The following is a 23294-nucleotide window of genomic DNA, read 5'->3' as shown; positions in this document are numbered from 1 at the left end:
ATATCTTGGATGAGCTCTCGGAGTCATTTTAAGAGGTTTCCTCATAGCGTTGATCGAGATGTGTCCTTCGTCGCCGGTTCTCAACGCAATTTGGGATGGTTCATAGGCAATAAGTCGACAGCTCGGGAAATAAATGCTAGCTTCAGACCTTCCAGATTGCTTAGATGCTATAGGAGGGTATCTATTAGTCCGGAAAGTCCAGGAATAGTAATGATTTTTTAAGTGCAGTCCGAAAGCACTGATTAAGTGCGGAAATTCCGCAAGAAGGTCAGAAACGTTTTCCCTCATACTTGGTTCCTTCCTGACGAAATAGATTTTATTGGCTATCAATAATCTTAAAAAAAATTCATTTTTGCTGTAAAAAATCAAGAAAACGTCATCATCTTAATTGAATCGGTTTTTGTTAGGCAGGCGCAAATCCAAAAACTCATTTGTCGTTGATCACGCAGGACGCCAGAGCTCGTGAGTTTTAGCGTATTTTCCGAAGAAAATACACTACTTTTGGACTTACGCCCGTCTAACAGAAACCGATTCAATTATCCGCCAATCGGCTCTGGTTGAAAAATAAATATTATAAAACAGCTCAGCGAAATGAAAAAATTATTGAACTTGGAATAACAGTAACATTTTTTTTCTGATACAATTTTATAGTCAAGTATTTCTATTACTCCAATTTCAAAAACCATGCTGTCTAGTGTTGTCGTCAAAAAGCTCGAATGGCAAGTAAAACGATTATCTGAGTGGATTGAGAATAACGGATTGCGGGATAATTTTAGCATGTGACGGACTCCGTCAAGTCGTTTTTAATCAGCTTAGCATATTGTGATCGGAAAACATTGATACTAACCGACAGAGCTCTCAGTCGAACTTTTCTGTTGTGGTGAGGAAAAACGCCGAATGAACATTAAAATGTTGCCAAATTTCCTCTCGGAACTTGTTTATTTTTAAGGAAAGATACAAATATTTTTCATTGGAATTTTCAGGCACTTAAGATCAAATCAGGAGCAAAATTCTCTGAAAAATCGGAAGGAAAACATTCACAAATTTCCCCAAAAGTTCGCGATTGGACAAAGGAAATTTGGCAACGTCTGAAAGCTCTTACGACTTTTTTCCTTAGCACGTTAGTATTGTATAATCGGTGCGACTAACTCGTGTTTGTGACTATACGCTAAAAAAAAACACGAGAATATCGTCGCCCGTGGTTCAGATTTTTTTTTTTGCGGACTCAAAGTAGTCGTTTGGGCCGATTGGCACGTGAGGACCATTCCAAGCACGGTACGTTGCAACAGGTCACATGGACGTATTTCAATGAAAAAAAAAAAACATCTCCATGTGAACATGGGTCCTGTTATGTATGTAATCGTGTAGGTTCCAGGGCTCAAGTCTAAATTCAGATAGTTCCTTTTGATTTAAACACGTACACATATCCTCTGTCGGAATGAAACCTCAGAATGATTAATGTATGAGATGCCGCCTGTGCCCAAATATTCGCAATCGGTGAACCTCCAGGCTTGTGAATTAATGATTCACCACACCTAATCAGTGTCTCCTGCACTATCTTCTAGGATTTTTGGATATTTATGTTGAACTGTCGCGTCAAAGATGTAAAATGATAATGTGGTGTTTTCACTTGTTTGATCGTCAAAATGAGTGTATTCGTTACCTCTGATATGGATATTCACGCAGCCATTCTAGGAAGTGTTCTATGATGAGTGGAGGAAATGCCAAGAGCTAAATTGTAAAAGAACCGACGTCTTGTCAAAAAAGTGACCTTTAAAAAAAAAAATGCAGAGATGTCGTCCAAAGTTGTTTCAAACAAAATTCTATGATGAGAAGATCCTCTAGTGAGAGTCTTGACATGAGTTCAAAAGCTCATTACGGCAATACAGCATTGAACATTTGAATTTTTCTCTCCTCAAAATGCCAATATTTTTGAATTGTTTGGGTAAAGAAAACGTCGCGGCCAATTTCTTCCGATGAAACAATTTTTGAGGATAGTTAGGAATATATTTCCTTGAAATTTTCAGAATCATGAATTAAATTTTCCCGAGAATTTTGTGAATATTACACAGACAACTCATACGATCTTCTTTTTCCTTAACGCTTTGTTTTGATAGCATAGGACATTTTTTCGGTAATAACGCCTTGATACATACAACTATTCGTGCTTTAAGGACATCCGTGTTGCATGCTGAAAATTGAAGGCGTTCCGGTCAGGGCCGGATTTACTTCTCGCCGGCCATGGGCCGCCTGTATTTTGCCGCCCTCTTCGCATTCATTTTAAACATCAATAAAAACCATCGAGTGAACGTGCCGGAGGGAGAAGGGTGCATAAGACGCGGTCACTCGTGTTGGACACATTTTTTGCGGAAACCCTGTCAACACTGCAGCAAAAGTTCACGGAACTGCGCGCAAAAGTTAAGTTTCGTAAACCTATCTCTGTGTGGACAAGGCCTTTTATTTGTAAGAAATGAACTAAAAAATTATGCAAGAACAAACACAAATGTGGTTTAATAATTTTAACTTCCGCCGCCACGCCGCGTTGACCGCACTGTGTTTGGCGTAATGCGTGAAGTATTCCTACAGTCTTGTAGGCGCTATGCGTTTCACGCCGACCGCCGCGCCGCTGAACGCACTGCGTTTGACGCAATGCGTGAAGTATTCATGCAGTCGTGTAGGCGCTAATAAGTGGACATGCCTACCGCCGCGCCGAGGGCTTCTCCTTTTCATATGAAGTCCTCGTCATCCTTGCTCTCTGCGCCACGCCGTTCCAGGCCAAATTGCGTGTTTGATTTCTCTCTGAACTCGACTAATTAAAGGTGCTGTCTCTAGTATCACCGAAAGACGACAAAATTAGAAATGACTGTACCCTCACGAAATGAGACATTTTGTCGCCTTTTCTTCTTTGTAATTTATTACTGAATCCGATTATTTTTAATACCTACATTTAAAAAAATTGTAAAATTTGCCGCCATGGACCGCGGCCCATGTGGCCACCCCCTAAATCCGGCCCTGGTTCGGTTACTCTAGCCTCTGAAGCGATGCTCGTAGTCACATGCTGCCACGGCTCTTTGCGGCAGTGGAATATAATATCCTGCCTGATTTTTGAAAACGGTGGGAATATCCTCTCCTGCCCTCTTGCCTCAGTTTTTATCAGAGAATTTCATATTGCCATGTATTCGTAACGGCGCGCCACACGCTTCTGCGTGCACTGTTTCATGAAGTAGAGTGGCCGGAGCGCCTTCAATTTTGTCACACGCAACACGCGTGTCCTTAGAGCACGAATATTTGTATCAAGGCGTTATAATCAACATCATTGAATGCGTTTCTTATATGAAGCCTCTCCCTCTCTCTCGTCCAGCTCCACGTGAAGGTCGTTTAAAAAGTTCAATTAAAAATTGCCAATATTTTGAAGCTGTTCGGTTTAGAAAACAACATCAATTGATCGTATTTAATTTCATGGGACTTAGTAAAGAACGTTTGTGCGGATTCCTTTGAAAATTTTAAGGAATTTGTTTCGTACTGTGCAAAAATTTCACTGAAATTTGCACAACCGTTTTCATGTAAAAATTTAAATGGCCCAATTAAAGGCAGTAGCTGATGTGGCTTGGTCCCTTTCTACTTATTGCGGTCCATGTGACACTGATTCGCTTAAAATAGCCTCTATGACTCCGATATCAGCTCTTATTTTGACGTGAGAACATATCTTGATAGGAAATATTTAGGAACACCATTGCTAACGATGAAAATGCCCTGATTGAAACTGTCTGGAAGACGATAGCTTTTTTCACAATCGTGAATGATCGATATTTTCCCATTTGAAGCTATGACAAAGTATCGAATACTAAACCGTTCGTTGCGAACACCCTCTTCATCGATCCTTTTCCTTAGGTTTAAATGGCAGATCAATCGATATATCGCAAAGCAGGCCATGCCATTGACATGTACCTCTTCCTCTTCCTAACGTTTCGGAGATTGTTGAACACTGCAGTGTCAACAGTCAACCATAATGTCGGACGACGAGTTGAAATGAGTAGAGAAGACTGACACGAGGACTGATTGTGAAGTCTTTGATGTGGCTATGCGGAAGGATCAAAGGATGGCTGAACGTCCAAAGCGGCAGCTCAAGTACTGTATTTGTACCGTGGTTGCTAGTTGCCTAATGTTGATTTTTGAATATTCAATCCTCCAAACAAACATGGCAACGTTGAATATCTTCCCATGCGACGTTTATCATCCCTTTATCAGAGATGCATGTCCTGATACTACTACGAGTGCCGGCCGTAGTACAAACCTAACTTACGAACTTCGAAGAACCGATCAGGAAATGTTTAGGAAATATTTCGAGCGTCTGTCCTGTGTTTCAGCGACAACTTCAGGGCCAAGCAGGTAATAGTTTTCAATAAATTTTGATCGTTTAGGGGGAAAAAAATTATAAAGTCTTTTAAGTACATACATTTTTTTATCCTTTATTTTGGTCAGTTTCCACTTTGAAAATAAATTTTCCTAAACTGCTTATTTCGGCAAGGACAAGATATAGCCCAACACGTTCGGAAAAATCACAGAGCTGAGTCGTTATCAATCGCATCAATTTTTTTTTCTATTTTTTTAAAGTTTTGAAAAATCATCATCAAATTAACCTTGGATCATAGTTATTCTCCCCACCTCGTGATCGCAGAGTTAAAGCAGTTTTTAACGAAAAAAAGCTTTGAACAAACACCAAAATTTCGCATTTTGTAAGGTGTAGAGAATGTTGACACTTAGCAGTAATGTCGAAGAAAGAATCGGGAGTTCTGTACAGCCGTGTCTGAGTGGTTTTAAATCTGAATTCAATTTTCTCCGTATAAGTACAAGCAATTTAGAGTTAGGTGGATATTTCAAGACCTATCATGATAACGGGAATTTTAAATAATAAAATCCTAAAAATTGCCCAGTAGATTTTCAATATAAATTGTCGATCAGAGAACACATGAGGTAAGCCGATACTGCTGTGTTTGAGATGCTTTAAATCCGAATTCAATTTTTATCATCTCCGTAAGAGCTCAAGAAATTCGGAGTGAGGAGGATATTTTGAGGCGTATCGTGAAAGCAAGATTTTTGAATAATACTATCCCAAAAATGGCTCTGTAGATTTTAAGTGTAATGTCAATCAGGATCAGAGTGACACATGAAATAAGCAGCTAGAATTCTTATTTCATGTGTCACTTGAATGACAAAAGCGGAAACAAGCTTATGTCATTAGGGTTTCTTCTTCTTAAAAAAATTAAATTAATAGAAATTAGGCCGAAGTCGTTTGTGGTAACGCTGCTGGCAAGCGCGTCCTCTTAAAAAGTGATCAGTTTGTTTGAAGCCTCTCTTAAGTACAGCCAGTGTAGGTGCTGTTCATTTTATGAGCGAGAAAAAATCTAATCAGAGGATTCGGAGAAAGCGCCGTGGATGTGCTAACTGCTTTTCTCACGGCTTGTTGCCAAGTTCGTTACTGAAAGCTGTCCTTCAAAATCTGATCGTACGTCAGCGAGGATACACCAATATTCTGGAAAGCTTCCACTCAGTCTAGCTTTGCTGTTCGTGGTTAAATCTGGTTTTCCAACTATCATTTGAATGGTGCCATAGAAGGAAATTACGTCTATATCTACCCTCATGTAGAACATTTATTTTTGTCTGCTCAGTGTTTTTTCCATCTGCAGGGTGTCTAATAGTCCGGGATGTCCGGTAATTGGTAATGCTGATTTTTTAAGGGCGGTCCGGAAGTATTGAATAAGTGCGGAAAGTCCACAAGATGGACCGGAATTTTTTCCTTAATACCACGCGTGTTTTTTTGAGAAAGCCCGGAAAGTATGCAATCCCCTGCGCGTTGATTCTCAGAATAGTATTTGCCTGCAAGATCGCAATTGTTCAGGCAGTTAATCTTCAAACCACCAATAAAATTTTGTGTTTACGTCACTTTTGTCGCAATTCGAGCAAGAATTTAAATTTCTAAAAGGTTTCAAATCTCGTCAAATGGAGGTACTGAAAAAGTACTCAATTTTTCTTGAGAAGGTACTGACATTTTTGGGAATGTACTTAAAAAGTACTGTGAAAGTACTGGTTTTTGGCCAGCCTGTTTTAGTAGATAACCTGTCAGTAGTCAAACCTATATTTTGAAAAATCCAACAAATAGTGCCATGGAAGAAAATACGTCTCTTTGACGCTTTGTCATCAGGTATGCCAGGGTTTCTAATAGTTTGGAATCTCTGGAAAGTCCGGAAATAGTCCTGGTTTTTTAAGGACGGTCCGGAAGTACTGAAAAAGAGCGGAAATTCCGAATGATGGTCCGGAATTTTTTCAGGGAATATACCCCCACAGTGGACGTATTTTCGTTTATATGCCCCAAAATAGAACGTATTTTTGCCTACTCAGTGGTTTTTTCATTCGTATTTGGACTGTTAACGTCCCGACATTTTGAGCGATCTTGCGGGATGTCGAACTCTACGATAAACGTAACAAGTTTTTACTGTGTAGGAGTTGAACGTCCCTTTGACGTTTTGTCGCTAGGCACGCGCTCTTAAATAGCGGCAACAACGTCGTTTCAGCTCGTGCGGTGTTGAGTGTTGCGTTCTCGAGACCCGGGAGGTTTCGGTGTTTGCGCTCGGTACGGCGTTTGCCACACCTAAAAAGCTCCCCGCCCTGTTTGCCCGCGCCTCTCGATTTTCGAACCCAACGCCCGACTCTGTTTGCCCCCTCGCCTTCCCGCGAAAATAGACTCACGCACGTGTGCCTCCCCCCCCCCCCCTTGCCCCTTCGGCCCCGAGAGGGTTAGTACCTCTGCGCGGGAGGGCGCGATGCACTCGCGAAATTAAGGCGAGGTTTGCGGCCGACGGATCACTTGACTTGAAGCAATACGTCAAAAGACCTCAGACAAGGCACGATCTGAAGCACTCCATCACATTTTTCTCGTCAAAATTTTACCTGGGAATGTATTTACTCGACGGGTAGCCTGGAAACTAACTGCCAAAGAAGATATGGTTCGAGTTTAACGAAAAAGCACTAAAAGTCGGAGAAAAGGGGTTTGAAGTTTTACTCCTCCATGAGACTCAGTTCGTCGGTTCTCGGACGAGGAAATGTAACTCCACAGGGTGTCTAACATCAGGATTTTCCCGATTCCATCAGAATTTGAGGCCTACCAGGATAAAATCCCGATTTCATCAGGATTTAAAGAAAAATCGGTCGTAAAATCAGGATTAGAGAAGAGTCGACCGTCCGCTTATTTTCCGTTAATCATCCGCTATCCGTCCGTTAATTTTTCTCCGCAAAAAGTCAGGATTTGGAAAAAATGTGAAATCAGGATTTAGCGGTCGAAAATCAGGAGATCCCAAAATGAAGAAAAACTAGACACCCTGCTCCATCCCAAGGTTGTGAAATTGACTCCAACATTTCAATTTTTTTTAACATTGTACTTGTGCAGTTTTTGTACAAACATTTTCTGATTTTTGCATACGATCAAAAGAAAAATCAGTGAAATTTTCAGCCAGAAATTCCCAAGATTCTCCTGGAGTAAACGCAAATTGCGTGGGGAAAGTTGGCAACATTGAAATATAGTTACGTCCTTTTGTGAGGGAAACAACGACTTGTCCGATCTTTTCTTTCCCTCGTTCTACCCCGCCAGCTGCTTTTATCATACCACACGTATGAAAGCTTCACGCTGAACTCGAATCTGACTGTAGCAGTACACTCAGCGCGACTTCACACTTGGCCTGCGGTCGTAGCTCCAGAGAATTTTTTGGAAAGTTGACGTCTTCCATTCTTGGTCTCTTGAGTCTTCGTATTGTGAGAAGAGACCTCAGGCGACTCAGGCTATCGCCGCCTGCCGCGAAGACACGAGTGCGATGGCCATTGTCCGATTCTTTGGGTCCCGAATACGGTGTCAGGGCGCCTTAAGGGGAGCCGCTTTTTGATCAGTCAACGCGCTGGTCCGTCCAACTTGAGGCCCACGTCCGGAAATGTAACGATCATCGCCGCCCCGTAAGCTTTGGTGGGCAACGCGACGGACGCACCGCGTCTTAATTCTTCAGGCAGGGCTGCCGAAGTACCTCTAAATTCGACGATTTTTAAATTTTTTAGTGATGATTCGAGCTTTCAAACTACAAACAGCGCTGTAAAGTTCATTTTTTACATACATACATTCCAGTCGCTTTACAGCGCGCTCGGGCGCTCTGCGACACCTAATCGCCATCCTTGCCTATTGATCCAGAGGTCATCTGGTAGATGGCATCTTGTGATTTCATCTTGAATGCCACCAATCCACGATTTTGCTGGGCGTCCCCTACGTCTTCTCCCAGCAGGAACCCAATCTAGCACCTTCTTAGTTCTAAAAGTTCATTTTTTACCATGCTAATATTTTGAAGATCTTCGGTTAAAAAGATAATTGACTTGAATCGATGTTCCTCTATTATGTAGGACATAATGATTTCATCAGTTGATGTTGACAGTGCTCTGCACCAATTACTTGTGATATCTACATCTACACCGTTGCAAATTTCAAGGGTGCAGAAATTCCTTAGCGCTCTCCAAAATTTGATGTTTTGCCATAATTGCGCCTTCTAATGTGCTTAGCAGTTCCCCTCCCTAAAAGTAGCGCGCTTAAAATACTTCCAGCACATAAAACAGCGCGCTTACAAGTGCCCTTCCCAAAAACAGCGCGTTTAAAAGTTTATTATTCCCTCTCCAAAACAGCAAAAAACAAAACGAAGTCTTCCCCAATTTTCACAGCCTTCCCTAATTCATACGCGAGCGAAGATGCAATCATGATCGCGTGATCGAAGACATTCTGCACCCCTGGCAAATTTTATTCAAGGTGTTCCAGACCACCCTTGCCAAGCTCGGCTGCCGTCAAAACAAGTTTGCCGCGGTGGGAAAGCGTCGTTTTAAGCTTTAGATCGTGCCAAAGTTTCTCAGATGAAACATAATTTTTTTTTAAGAAAGTTACAAATGTAATTTCCTTAAAATTTTAAAAATCATGAGCTTCAATTGCGCCAAAATTCTGTGAAAATTGTAAAAATAAGAGCCAATAAGTTTTCCAGGAAATTAATTTTAATCGTAGGAAATTGACAACGCTCGAGTGTTCTTACGACGTTTTTCATAACGCTCCAGTATTGATCACCAAGCACAGAACGATGTTATCGTTAATAACGCCTTGATACAACTATTCGAGCTCTACGGACATCCGTGTTGCGTTCTAAAAATTGAAGGCGCTCACAACGACACGCTGTTACGATTTTGTCGATGTGGCGGTTGTATGCAACATTATGTCTTGCGAAAACGACGCAAAAACATTGTTTCCTGATGTTCCTGTGTCAGTTTTTATCGGAGGATTTCATTTTGCCACATATTCGTCACGACGCGGCGCACCAGAAGCTGTTGCGTGCACTGCTTCATGGACAAGAGAATCCGGAGTGCCTTCCATTTTTTCATATGCAACACGCGTGTCCATAAAGTACGAATAGTTGTATCACGCAAGGAGTTAGTATCAACGATATTCAATGCGTTGCTTATGATGCCTGAGATGATGAGATAAGCAGGTCTCTCCCGTCTTATTCTACCCTAGTGTCGTTTATAAAATTTGTCCCTTAACAATGCCAATATTTTGAAGTTCTTTGGTTTTAAAACATGTTTCAGCTATATTTTTTTTTTTTTTTATTATTATTATATGGGGTGCAATTTTATCAGTTGATATCACTCGGAACCAAAAACTGCTGTTAACATTACGATGCAGCGACCAGTCGTGATACAGCGTTGCAAATTTCATGCAAGGTGTCCCGGACCACCCTTACCAGGATTTTTTATCCTTTATTTTAGGTCAGATGATGTTTGGAACGGGTAGTTTGATAGGGGTATGGACCCCTGATATCGGATTTTCGTGGTTTCGAAGTCCCCATGATTGGAATCTATGGAGGTAGAAATTGTTTTAAGATTATCAAAAGTCAGCGTTCTCTACTTTAAAGAAAATAAAAATTAGAAAGTAAGGTGGGTGTTTAATTCTAGGTCAGGAATTTAAGAATGTGGAGTTAAAGAAAAGCCTGATTCCCAGGGATAGACTTTTTTTGGAACCTTAAGTTCTCCACAGACCTGGAAAACAGGAAGAAATCAGGGACTTTAACCAATGTCTAGAAAATTGAGAAAAGTCAGGTAATTTTTGCGATTCAAACATTTTGCGGCCATTTTCGCTCGTCTTCGCCGAATCTGCGGACTATTGCGGTCGCATGCGGGTTTTTTTTTTTTTTTTTTTTTTTTTTTTTTTATTTTATAAAAAAATCTAATTTGTCCATTGCACGGCTGAAACCCGAGAATTAGAGAATTTAATCGTGTTTTGCCAGGGAAATGTCTCGAAATTTTTGAAAATCTTGTATACACCCTGATCTACTGTGATCTAGAAAAGTCAGGGAACTCTATCGAAAACCGGGGAAAGTCCGGTAATTTTCGCGATTCGAACATTTTGCGGCCATTTTCGCTCGTCTTTGCCGAATCTGCGGACTATTGCGGTCACATGCGGCTTTTTTTTTTTTTTAAATAATAATAATAAAAAAATCCAATTTGTTCATTGCACGGCTGAAACCCGAGAAATCAGTGAATTTAATCGTGTTTTGCCAGGGAAATGTCTCGAAATTTTTGAAAATCTTGTATACACCCTGATCTATTGTGCTCCAGTGATGATCAGCATTAGAGTCCCTTTATACTGAGAGTCAAGACAATTCGGCTCATGGATGTCACAAACGGGAATAAAGATTACAGAAATTGAACGTTTTTCGTAATCTTTGGTCGGCCCGTTCTCAAATGCCTTTCTCCGTTCCTCCTCTCATTCCGTTTGTTCCTTGCCGAACCCGTAATTCCCTGGTCCATTCCAGATTATAATCTTTGCAATTGGTGAAAATGTAATCTTTATTCCCGTTTGTGACACTGTGGAGGCTAAAATACGGGAACCAATCAGAAATGGATTCAAATTGTCTTGACTCTCAGTATAAAGGGACTCTAATCAGCATCGCAGCCAATCCGGGGACTCAGCGACCCGGCATCCCCGGCCGAGGCTAGGAGCGGCACCGTGCCGGAGCGTCCCGGAATCCAGGATGCTGCGGCGGCACCGGCAAGCACGAGTAGTCCAGAGTCAGGGTCGCGCTGTTGCCGAACCGGCGCCTTTCGCGACGGCCCCGACGCGGACTTCCGGCGCCGCCTGGCAACCCCGGGGCCGGAGTGCAGTGGTCTCGCAGCCGGCGCGCGTATCGAACGGGTCTCGACTCCCCCGTCCTCCCGGTTGCCACGTCGGGAACCCCCCGGCCCCGGGGTGAGTTCGGCAACCCTGCCAGTCTTCCTCTTGAGTCCCGGGAGTCCCGACTCGGAGCCGGTTGCGACTTGCGAGGGTCCCGGCGTCTTCGAGTCAATACCGGTCAAACGAAGACCAGGAGGGATCCTCGTCTGAATAGATTATCGTAGAGGTGTCTTTTCGGTTGTATTGTCAGGGTGGCCAGGGTTAAGGGGAATTATGAATACCAGGAGTGATCAGAAAAAAGTTTTCTTCAAAGTTTTCCCTGATTCCTGGGCACGGTGTCTTGGATCTGAAAAAAACCGGGAAGTTCAGGGCTTCATCAGAGAATCAATACTTGAGGATATCAGGAAATTTACAAGAGAATTGGCGCTAAAATCCGGGATTCCCTCGTTTTACACCTCGGGATTAAAATGTTTTTAAAGTTGATGGGTGGTGTTGACTTAACTTCAGTGAATTCGACCAAAGATTGAAAAGTTGATTTTTCTCTTGTTCCCTCAAAGAGACTCTACAGGCAAAAGTGAGAAAATTCTTGGTTCTCATATGAGATCAGCTTTCTCCCATCAGCTAATCTCCCAGCCGGTTCGAAAATCTTTGATTCAGTTCTTTTTGTCATTGCCTAGAATCTAAAAAGTTAGGGAATTTTCGCAAAATTGGTCGGTAGATAACTTTGAAAAGTCAAGGAATTCCAATTTCAAATTTCCGCGGCCACTCTAAATCGCAGGAAGAGTCAACCTTTTTCGGAGGAGGTGAACTTAACCTTGAAAGCTCACCTCAATAAATTACGAAAAATGCCCTACAATAAAGTGAAAAATGTATTCATGAAAATCGACTACTGTTTCCTCAATGAGGTCCAAACTCACAATTTAAGAAGCATTACGACTGTAAGGAGATCGATCCACTTCCCGCAATATCTGCTTTCGATTGGATCCCCTTCCTCAGGGTTCCAACGATCTCCTTCTTTCTGGCTGTCGAGTCTTGCTTCTAGCAAGTAAGACTTCGCTGGTGAAACTTTGCACATACTGCTCAACAGGTGATCATATATCTCCGAAACAGGTCATAAGTAGGTGTTTTGTTTTCCATTAGAAAATCTTCAACTCCACGAAAGCAAAATTCCCTCTTTTCCCTGGATATTAGTCTGATAGTTCTCTCGGTTTCAGGATAACTTGTCTTCCCCTGGTTTTAATACAGTGGAAAGATTTGTTTTAAAATATTTCTCAGCAAAGTAAGAAAGTAAGGTTTTAGGGGTGTAAGAGAACATGACAAGCGCGACAACGCTGTTTTCTGAAGTCGAGCCTTTATCCGTTTGGGCCGAAAGGAGTAGTGGGATTTATGCCCAACGCATGCTCGTCACCCGTTACGAGTGCTTAGCTTTTCTCTTCCGTTCCGCGACATTCGATACAAGCTCCAGAAGGACTTCCACCGTTTCAAGATGGGCACAGAACAGGCCCCGTCATGCGTGTTAGAGCACTCCGACAATACTGCCGTGCCAAGTATAAACGCCGCATGAGCCTTCAGCCGTAGCCAAATTTCCTTCTGCAAATCGCGAATTTTCGGGAAAATTTACGAATATTTCTCTGTCGATTTTACGAGGGATCTCGTTCGAAATTTGATCTAAAAAGTCTGAAAATTTCAAGTAGAAATATGCATTATTGGTCTCAAAAATTAATATTTTCCGATAGGAAATTTGGAAACATTCGAATGCTCATACGGCGTTCTTCCTTAGCGTGGCAGAATACCACCCCGAGCGGAGCGAGAAAAGAAGTTACGTCAAGCGGCCCAATGTTACCAAATTTTCCTCGATAAACTAGTATTTTTGAGAGACGTCATGTTATTTTTCCCAGGAATTTTCAGGTACTGGGGATTACACGGTGGCCGTAACTGTGAAATACTCCAACAAAAAAATTCTCAAACCGATAAATTTTTATTTTTTCCGATACATTTTTCCGATTATTTTTTATTTATTTCTCAAGCGGCAATGAGACAACGTCTGAAGGGCCGTACGGCTTTTGTCCATGCACGGCATGATTAGTTAAGGTGTATCTACAGCTGCGTGAAGTAAGAAATTTCTCCGCGCAGGGGGCGCCACCGCTGTGTTTTAGAGTCCGTGTGAGTCTTGAGTTTATAAAGTTGAAGAATTTCTGTTTAATCGAAGATAATAATTTCTAGCTATAACATTCTTCTTCCTATTGACCTAAAAACAAGTGAAAAGTCATTTCTGAAGCTCTGCAATTTGATCCAGAAAAAAGTAGGTTAAGATGATGACTTGATGCAACCAATCGCGCTGATCGCTTCAGCAGTTGGCAGAATATCTCTCTCCCACCGTGAGCTGTCTCTCTCGCACTTACAGATATCCCGTAAGAGAAACTGGATCAATTTAAGCTTTTATTATTAGACTTCAAAGCTCGCGTTTGTTTCTAAGGATTCAGACGTATGCTGCTAGAACTTATGAGTCTTAGAATTTAAGATACCTATTGTGATATTTTAATAATCACTGATTTCGGAGTCGGATTTTAGCAGCGCGACGTGGTGGATTTTTTCGGAACTACAGCTGAAGATTAACCTTAAGCGAGGAAGCTGCCGGTCTCCCTCGAAGAAGCAGTTTGCCCGGAAGTATGTCGAAAATTTAGTTTTTGAACTTTCAACGGGGAACTCTTGCTTGCGTCCCAAAGCCGTGAGCGGTTTATTTAATTACTGTACCATTTAGAGTCGTTTAGTGGTACTATAATGAAACATTTTTGCGCCCTGAATAGGACGCATCAGAAATTTCAAAAAGGCTTTCCTCGAAACCAGAATATATCTCAATTTCTGAAAAATATCTAACTTCGCGAGCATTGGATCGCGGCAAACCATGGGTCTCGAGGCAATTTCCAAAAGTGAGAAAGTGTTTTTACTTTTTCCCTTCCCTCGGGGGTGGATGAAGTCATCGTTTTTTCCTTTTTTTCTACGTGCAAGCCGTGCGGCAAAAATGCCGAATCGCGGCGAACTGCCAGCATTTTGTAGCTTTTTCCACCTTAACTTGAAACCACTTACAAGTTTTGAATCGGTAACTTCAAATTAATTGGTTGAAATGTCCGATATGTAGTCTCACGTATTTTTGAATAGCGCCAATCAAGCAGTAGGTAGTGCCGAGGCATTACAACATGTTCACCCAGATGAATGATACTTACTTGCACTGAGGTCCCAGTTATGGGAATAGTCCTTGCACTCACTTGACAAATGAAGTACAGGTTTTTTACCTGGACTTATTTGTATCTAAGTACTCAGTAGCAAAAGTGCTGGATTAAGCTGTGCAACTGACTACCTACGCTCTTCAGATCTTATCGTTTATAGCAGAATACTCCAGAAAGATAAACCACTTGCAATTAAGTCAGGTGAAATTTCAGTGGACGAACAGTTTGACAGGGAATATCCGGAAAATTGCAAGCTGACAGTGATTTATGTAGAATAGCTGTTGCCAATAACACGGACGATTATCCAGTGCATTGTGGCTGAGAATATTTTTTTACAAAAGCATGCCTCCGTCAAAGTATGTAATTTTGTTATTTTTAGCATTTTATTCTTTGATTCATCAATTTCTCCGAATATTTCAATGTTTACTTGCCATTTAAATTGCTAAATTGTTTATCTGCCTCCTAGTGTTCTGCTTTCCCTCTTAAGATTGTAGGAGCCATCTCGTTCGGAAACCCCAATTTTTAGGAACAATTTTTTTGGAGCCAAATTAATTGTTTGCACGTGCATCATGCATTGGCGTATGAAAAAGTTGGAAAAAATCTACAGGGCACGTCAACTTTCTTAGGCGCCCGATGGCCCAGCGCTTCCCCCCGCCCCCTCCACCTCCCCCATTTATAGGAGCCAAATCCCGATTTGTGGACGCATGGCGCCGGGGGAAGGCAGAACAATCTCTGAATCATGCTTCTCCATTTCTCTGTCTCATTCTAAATTTTTAATTCTACTCTTTTCAGGTTAGACAAGAAAACGAAGGATCTAGCTACAGCAGAAAGGGCTCTAAGTGTGGTACAAAACAAGCTAAATGACATAACTAACAGATACGACCAATGCCAAGGGGAACGGAAGAAATTTGCAGACGAACTAAAGGTAATTTCAACCCTTAAATTATCAACCATTTTCTAATCAGAATGTCTACAAGTCTTGAAGTAGTACTGATTTTTTAAGGGCGGTCCGGAAGCACTGATAAAGTGCGGAAATTCCGCCAAAAGGTCTGGAATTCTTTTTAATTTTTTATAATTTTTGTTGCAATTTCAAATTGTTGAAATTTTTCTAATTTCGTCAAAAGGAGGTACTGAAAAAGTACGGAATTTTTCTATTGGAGAAGGTACTGAATTTCTTGAGATTGTACTGAAAAAGTACTGTAAAAGTACCTACTTATTTTTGACCAGCCTGTTTTAGGAGACACCCTGCCAATGGAAATCTCAATTTTTGCACAGGTTCAGTTCTAACATTAATCAGCAATGGAAAAAATATTATGGTCTCTCAGGGTGTCTAAATTTTTCCCTCTGATATGTCATCCGCTGTAAAAATGATTAAAATCTTTGTAGTCTGCTTGCATTGTGCATCATTCACAGCTGAAAAATTTGAAGGACCCTCTGGGAATTTTCCTCCAAAAATTCTCTGTATTTTTCCTTATGTTCATGAAAACATAATGAGCGTATGTTTGTGTGGTTTGCTAAAATGCTTAATCGGAACATCACTGCAAATCGCTTCTATAAAGAAAAGCTCAAACTTTGCAGCGTCTTTAAAGAAAGATCCCACATTGTGTTAATAGGGCAAGTAGCTCTAAAAAGTGCGGAAAAAGCAAATAAGTCCAAATTATGCCTGATTTTTGTTTGGTTTTTGGGCTGAGAATTGCCGAATTTTGCCTTCCACCTTAAATGTGATCCATAATTCTGGACTGTCTGCATAACAATGAGAATTCATAATTTGAAGGCATAAAATTGTCGGAGTAGCTATGCCACAATGAGCACTCGCAGAACTCAAAATAATTTGAACTTGAGGTTATACACCTTACAAAACTTTCTTAATTATTTTTAATTAATAAATGCATACCAATATGTGTTGAGCGAATGTTGAAGTAAAATAAAACTCCATTTTGTTCCATGTTTTTTCCTCTGTCAAGTTTTCCTAAAATGACTTATGTTTTTGTTTTTTTAGGTTGTAGAAAAAGATCGTGACAAGCTCAAAAGACAGCTTGTCGAAGTCCGTGAGAATTTACAAGCTGAAATGCTAGCCCGCGTTGATGTGGAGAACAAACTTTTGACAGCGCAAGAAGACTTCGTTTTAAAGGAGCAAGTATGTATTTTTATCACTGATATTTGTTGAAGTGCTCTAATTTTCACTTAATATCCACAAATTCAATGAAATTTCCTGAATGCACTTAAAAAGCATTTATTTCTACATTCTTTTGATGTGTTGTTCATGACTATTAGGTAGTTCAGTTTTTTTTTTTCATATCAGAGAATTCTTAATTTTCAAATATTGGATTTTCTGTGCGTCATCAATTTTTTTATGAAAGAGAAAAAGAGAGACCCCTTATCATGCAGAGCAGAGGATAATTATTATGGATGAAAGAAAGTGTCCATTTTTCAAATTTTCCCATCTTGCTTTGAAGATCTTATCTGCTACCCAATTTTTATGCGTTTGCTCAATCAATAATTATTTTTTACGACACTCATTAGTTTCTTAACTTTGCAGGTGTTTGAAAGAAGATTACAAGAAACGCAGGTCCAACGGAAAACAGAAATAACAGAGATTGATGGACGATTAAGTCAAGAATACGAAGAAAAACTTCTGAAATCTCTGCAAAGCATCAGAGCCCAATATGAAGCAGATCTGAAGAAAAACAAAGATGAAATTAAATTGTATGAGGAGAAGGTGAGTGCACAAGTCTGTAGACTAATTTGATATGCAAGAATGCGTTAGGAGGGTTTTGAGTTTGTGAGAGTTTTCATTTTAAGAAATTCAGAGTTTTCAAGGTATAAATTATAGAAGCCAAAAGATTTCAGAGGCTAAGATTGTGCAAGAAAGAAGTGAAAACCTTGATTTTTTTATGAAAGCTCTCCTCGCCAAGAGTACATAGACTATGGTATTACTTACACGACACGCAAAAAATCAATGTGGTGTCACCTTTAGTTTTATCGTCAAGAATCTACCGCTTGTATGACTTAAAATTGTGACTCAGTGTAAAATAAGGGTGTAACCGTTGCTTATATAAGTTCTTCGCTCATTGTGCTAGCCAACAACAACTGCTCATCAAATTGAGACTGATGTAGTAATTAATTTTCAAAAACTATAGTTTTCTTTTGAAGAAAAGAAATCAAAATTGATTTACCAAGATTTGATTTTTGACATTGAAGTTAAAATAAGAAAGATGAAAAATACATGCTAAAATTTTTTGAATTGACTGAATGACTTTTTCCTCACCTTGAATTTATTAGGTCGTAGTTGTGAGAGGGTGGAAGGGTCGATTTTCAATTCCAATTTATCAGGGTTTCCAAAATAGCTGATTTCCTCTAGGTATAAAGGAAGATAGTCCAGTTACATCAATTTTGCGGCTATTCAATTTTACTCATTTCTCCTCATAAAGTAACCATAATTGGTAAACTTTAATAAATTTTTTTTAATTTACAGTTGAATAGAAACGCAGAGGTCAGTTCCAAAACAAATGAGGAGTTAAGACAGCTTAGAACCAGTCAAGAAATCACTAAATCGAAACTCAGAGAATTTGAAGCCAACAACGACTTATTGAAGGTAAGTACTAAATATATATTTTTCTCAAATAACTCTGTAGAGTGAAATTTCTCCATTAGATTATTTTGAGCGAACATTTTTTTAAAATTTTTATAATATCTTAGAAGCAATTATATTCAAAATTCTTATGATCTAATGACAGTATTCAGAATACTTACCTGAAAGTTATAGAGCATTAAGTCAGGGATGTGAAGCGCCTCACGAGGTTATGCCGTACAGCATCAGCTCGCAGCTTCAACATTAATGCTGTATGCCCAGGCGAGCATGCGGTGCCGCGCCTATTGCGCGCAACCTGCTGGCGACGGCTTCGGGCATCGAAGCCCAATGCTGACGTGCTGGCCGAGCCGGCATTAAGCACTGATGCTGAGGTTTGATGCTGTGTAAGGGACCAACATGCGCTTCAACTTTTGATGCCAGACCCTCAGCTCGCGGCCCAATACGGCATCAATTTTCGGTCCCGCAGCCCAGCTTCATTACCGACGGGGCTGTCCCGCGCTGATGAATCCGCGGAACACCCTTTTGTCTATGTTTCCCATTGGCGCGGCGGCCGCGTCTCGCCGAAAAGTTCTAAGAAGTGGACGCTAAGGAAGGGTTGAAAACACAGCCCGGTGCGATTAGCCACCCGGCAGCCTGGCCCGGGGCGCTGGCGTCCAACAAGTCTAAATGAGGCCGCTTCACTTTTCACTTTCACGCTGGGTACCCAGCATCAAATAGCCATGGATGTTGTCTCAAGGTTAAGGCAAATGAAAACGACGCACTGTCCGATGCGCATGAAAGTCAGCGCCGGATATCCGCCTTGCACGCCGATGCCGCTGTGTTTATGAGGCTGCTCAGCTCCAAATTCCTGCACTAAGGAGTTAGTTGAAATCACTCTATAAGGGAAAAAAAGAAGAAGACAAAGAGATTCTATAGGGATGCTCAAGTAGAAGGCAGTTCTATAAATCAAGGAATAAGACAGTTCAAGGATCACAATTTGACTTCATTTTGCAATTAGGAGCTACAATTTCCACCTTAATTGTGAAAACATTTATCTGCATGTAGAAACTTAGGGCGTATATGATGTTTATAAAGTGAGCTGAAAATTGTAGTTTCAAAATGCAAAATGTAGTCCAATCAATGGACCAATTGGCTGGAATGACTAGTGGAATATGTGAGAATAAATATTGAAAAATCTTCAAGTATAGTTTTGATAATCTATATAGGGGACAAAATTGCTGCAGTGCAAATGTCGCCATCTGTTTTTGGAGGAACTGTATCTTAATAGGTCTTTTGGTGCTGCTGTTAGGATAAAAACTTGACTCTGGTAAGGTTGTACGTTTACCGTCTTTGATGTTGCCAATGCCAGTTGCTACAAGATACATGAACTAAATATGTCAAAAAAAGAAACAAACTAAGAGCTTTGAAAGAATTCTGTTATCAGTTTTTAAGCTAACTCCATGTTTCCTTTTATTTTTCAGAAAAGAGTGAAAGATCTTGAAGGTTTGTTAGAGCAGGAACGAGAAAATTATCTGTCCGAGTATAACAAATTGACAGGTGAAATTGATAATCTCAGAAAAGAAATGGCTGAGCAGCTGTCTGAATACCAAGACCTGATGGAATGCAAAGTAGCTCTTGATCTGGAAATTGCAGCGTACCGCAAATTATTGGAAGGAGAAGAATCAAGGTAATCCATTTTAACCCCTTTCCCTAAGTTCCTATATCTTCCTCTCTCCCATGTCAATGGGCCACAAGATAAGCTCTAAACTAGAAAAGAACGTTACATGTTTTCTCTTCACAATCTTACGCAGAAAACAAGTCACAAGATGGGAACTTCATTGACAACTCCTAAATGAGATATATATCGACAAGTATTTTCAACACAAATCAAGTGGATGTCAAATAATTAACATATAATGCTGTTTGTACTTTTCCCATCCAACCAATTTTAATCGTAAACACTTATCTAGCTGTTTTGGAGTCAATTTCTAGACTTCCAGTTATGCAATTTGTTTTCATTAGTCTAGGGGCACATTAGATGACAATAAGTAGGTTTGGAACTGATCACATCAGTTTTGAAAAAAGACTCATCTGCAATCAGGTCAGGTAAAATATGTCGAATTGGGATGTTTACGCAAATGAAAGATGATTGGCAATCGCTACAAAATCAGTGGAAAAAAGGAGCATGTGTAAATCCCTGAAGACATTTTCGGAGATCTAAATCTCTTAAGTTTTTTTAATCCTCTCGTAGATATGTCTGTTCTCCCAGATGCTGTTCTTGCTTACGCAACTTTTACCCAATCAGAAAAAGTGTTGAAGGGAAAGTGATCTATCTGCCCCAAGCCACTGTATTGACTATTTAATGTGCAGTTTTCAATTTTTTGTGGGAGTTGAACAAAGTCTCTCCAAAATTAGCCTCCATAAGTACAAGTATATTCAATTCAAATGCAACCTTAAAATTTTACCTTTGAGAAGGCTACATGAAATTATGTGTCCTGCATTGCTGTAAGTGACCGATTAATAAAGAGTGCAGCAAATGAAGGAGTCATAAAAAAAAACACTTTCATTTTGAAAAACTTCGTGGAAGTTAATCTGCCTCCAAGCATAATACATATCAGTTTTAGTGTTCAATTTTTTTACGAAGTATATTCAACGACCAGTTTTAGATTTCACAGAAAAAACAAATATCTCCTCCCAGAAAGAATGTTGATTTAAAGGAGGAAATCAAACTAAGGTGTTGGAACAATTTGAGTTTTTGATGGCTCTTGAAGATGAATTGTCATCTATGACTGTTTCAAAACAATTATATTGATGTAGAGAAAAAGAATATTCCTAACATAGTGGAAAATTCTTGAGTGCTATTTTCTTTCTCGCATAGCCTTCACCCGTTTTGAATGAAGTAGAGCTAATAACTTGTTCTCTAATACTGTTCGGAATGTATCGGAAATGTATGAAACAGCTCCTGTTCTTTTTTGGAAAATCAAAATTTTTTTTATTTTTTTACCTAATCCTCCTTATGTAGTCGACAATCTCAATTTTTTACTTTGACATAATCTGCCATTCTGAAGTTTGGTCATGTTTCCACAAAGGTAATTTTTTGTCCTTCAAGGATTATTTGGCTGAACAACAATGTTTACGTTTCGTGAATCGTAACTTCTTTGTGTATTGATTACAGATTGAACATAAGCCCTGTGCAGTCCCCAGAAGTGGGCCATAGCTCATGGTTCCCGTCATCCTACCAACCGACTCCCTCTGGAAAAGGCAAGAGGAAGAGGACTTTCCTTGAAGAGTCCGACGAAAGTGCCAGCTCAGGATACAGCATCAAAAGCAGTGCCAAGAGCGATATAGAGATTTCAGAAGTCGATTCTGAAGGAAGATACATCAGGTTACTCAACAAGGGAGATAAGGTATGTTCCTGTTAAAATACAAAAAATGTCTCAAGAAAGCTCTCTGAAGTCAACTGGTGAAGATATTGAAACTGGGTTTGCAAAAACTTTTGGCTTATTTCATTCATTTTCTACTTTCTAAGCTGTCATGTTTGACGGCTGGTTGAAACTGAGGTTGAGGTAATAGCATAAAAGTGGGAGAGGAGGATTGATTTAGAAATAACTATTGACTCGACTATCGCATTGAGATTTATTAAGAAATGATGAAGACTTGGAATCGTCACAAATTACAGAAAAAAGGATCTTAGATGTTCTCCGGAGCACTATCAGGAGGCTGTGCAAGTTGTTAAAAATTTTCTAAAGATATGAATAGTTCCAAGTCTCTGACTGAAGTGAAGTCCAAAAGTCTTCTTTTAGCGAAGCCCTGTGAAAAAAGTTATCAGCTCATCCTTCCGATTGCCACAATGATTAAAAAAACATGTAAAGAAAGATGCGGGCAACTGAACATGCCACGGAGTGAGTGAAGCGTACTTGCGGCTTGAAATTTAGGAATCATAGAGCGAGAAAAAAAACAAGGGAGTAAGAAATAGCTCCATGTAATTAGCGTTGCGCTTTACGCGACATAAGCCTTATTGAGCTCATTTGGTCAAAAATTTGCACCGCTGCAGTGGCATTATGGTGACTGGCAAAAAACCACTTTGGAATGTCATTTTTCCCTCTTCAACTCCTCTCTGAGAGAACATAGCAACATTGAATAATGAGTTGTGACCTTTTAGCCAGATTGTCCAACTTTTCTACTGAATAGCAGTTGAGATGCGAATTTCTTACCTAATTCTATTTGTTTCAACTGCTTGAATGACGACTGCAACTGGCGTAATTACCTTTCTTTTCCACTTCAAGTAGTCTAGAAGAATGCCACATTAATATTTTTTCAAAACTCTGAATGCAGATTTACTTCTCTCCTTTATATGCATGGAACTGGAAGAAATGCCTGACAAAATTTGAAAGAATCATCAAAATTTCAACAAAGCAAGCGAAGGGTTCCCAAAATTTTTCTAACACCACCTTGATTCAAGGATTTAGAATTGTGCATTCTTTTTAAATGATTTAAGTTGTTGTGTAATTAATTGAAGTTTTAATTTTCAGGAATTCAGCTTGGCTGGATGGGCTGTTTCTCACACTCCTGCGGGACATGCACCGGTCGTATTCAAATTCCACCGCACACACAAAGTCGATCCACAAGCAACAGTGACCATTTGGTCTTCAGATTCGAATCAAGCTCATGAGCCGCCTGTGAACATTGTTATGAAACAAAAATGGCCTGTTGCCAATGAAATGAAGACGTTGCTCTTGAACCAATCAGGCGAGGTACAGTGGAACCTTGGTTTATCATCACCTAATTTTGAAATAAGTTTTTTAGGTCCCACAAGATAAATTTTCAAAGTTAATAAAAAAAAAAATATGCACGAAGCACGGGAAAAATGCCTCCGTTTGTTTTTCATAGTGTTCCAAAAGTGTTTAATTTACTTCTGAATTCATATTTCGCAATGTTTCATGGCAGCTACTTGCAAATGTAATGATCTTGTAGATCTCTATGATAATTGCAAAACTAAGAAAACTCGCATGATTTGAAAGGAGAGGATTACTGCCCAAATGGAAGCAAATAAAAATGTCAACGCTTTAAAATATTGTAGATTTTGGTGTCCAGGTTTTAAATCTGCTAACATCCAACTTTGACTGCTGTGGTGCCATCAATGATTATAGTACATACATGATGCAAAATAATTATTTTCCTGGCAAGCATAATTTTTTTACACATTTGTAGGCATATTCTTGAGAGGCTTGTTTGTCTGCTTGCGCAGTATACCAAG

At 40.0% G+C, this 23294-nt stretch overlaps 1 protein-coding gene across 1 annotated transcript in view; it reads left to right on the top strand.

The window, feature by feature from the left end:
* LOC109040924 (lamin-C) overlaps positions 1–23294 on the top strand; it is a gene marked incomplete at its 5' end in the record, with an annotated part of 34940 nt that overhangs the window by 5857 nt on the left and 5789 nt on the right. The window contains 7 exon segments of the mRNA XM_019057049.2: positions 15259–15391; positions 16466–16603; positions 17006–17185; positions 17942–18061; positions 19519–19724; positions 21213–21444; positions 22570–22791. Coding sequence (XP_018912594.2) covers positions 15259–15391; positions 16466–16603; positions 17006–17185; positions 17942–18061; positions 19519–19724; positions 21213–21444; positions 22570–22791 — 1231 coding nt within the window.

This window comes from Bemisia tabaci, chromosome 8 (genome assembly GCF_918797505.1).
Source record: "Bemisia tabaci chromosome 8, PGI_BMITA_v3".
In the NCBI taxonomy this organism is placed as follows: Eukaryota; Metazoa; Arthropoda; class Insecta; order Hemiptera; family Aleyrodidae; genus Bemisia; species Bemisia tabaci.
Note: the sequence above shows the minus strand (reverse complement) of the source record. Positions and strands in the feature narration are given on the sequence as shown.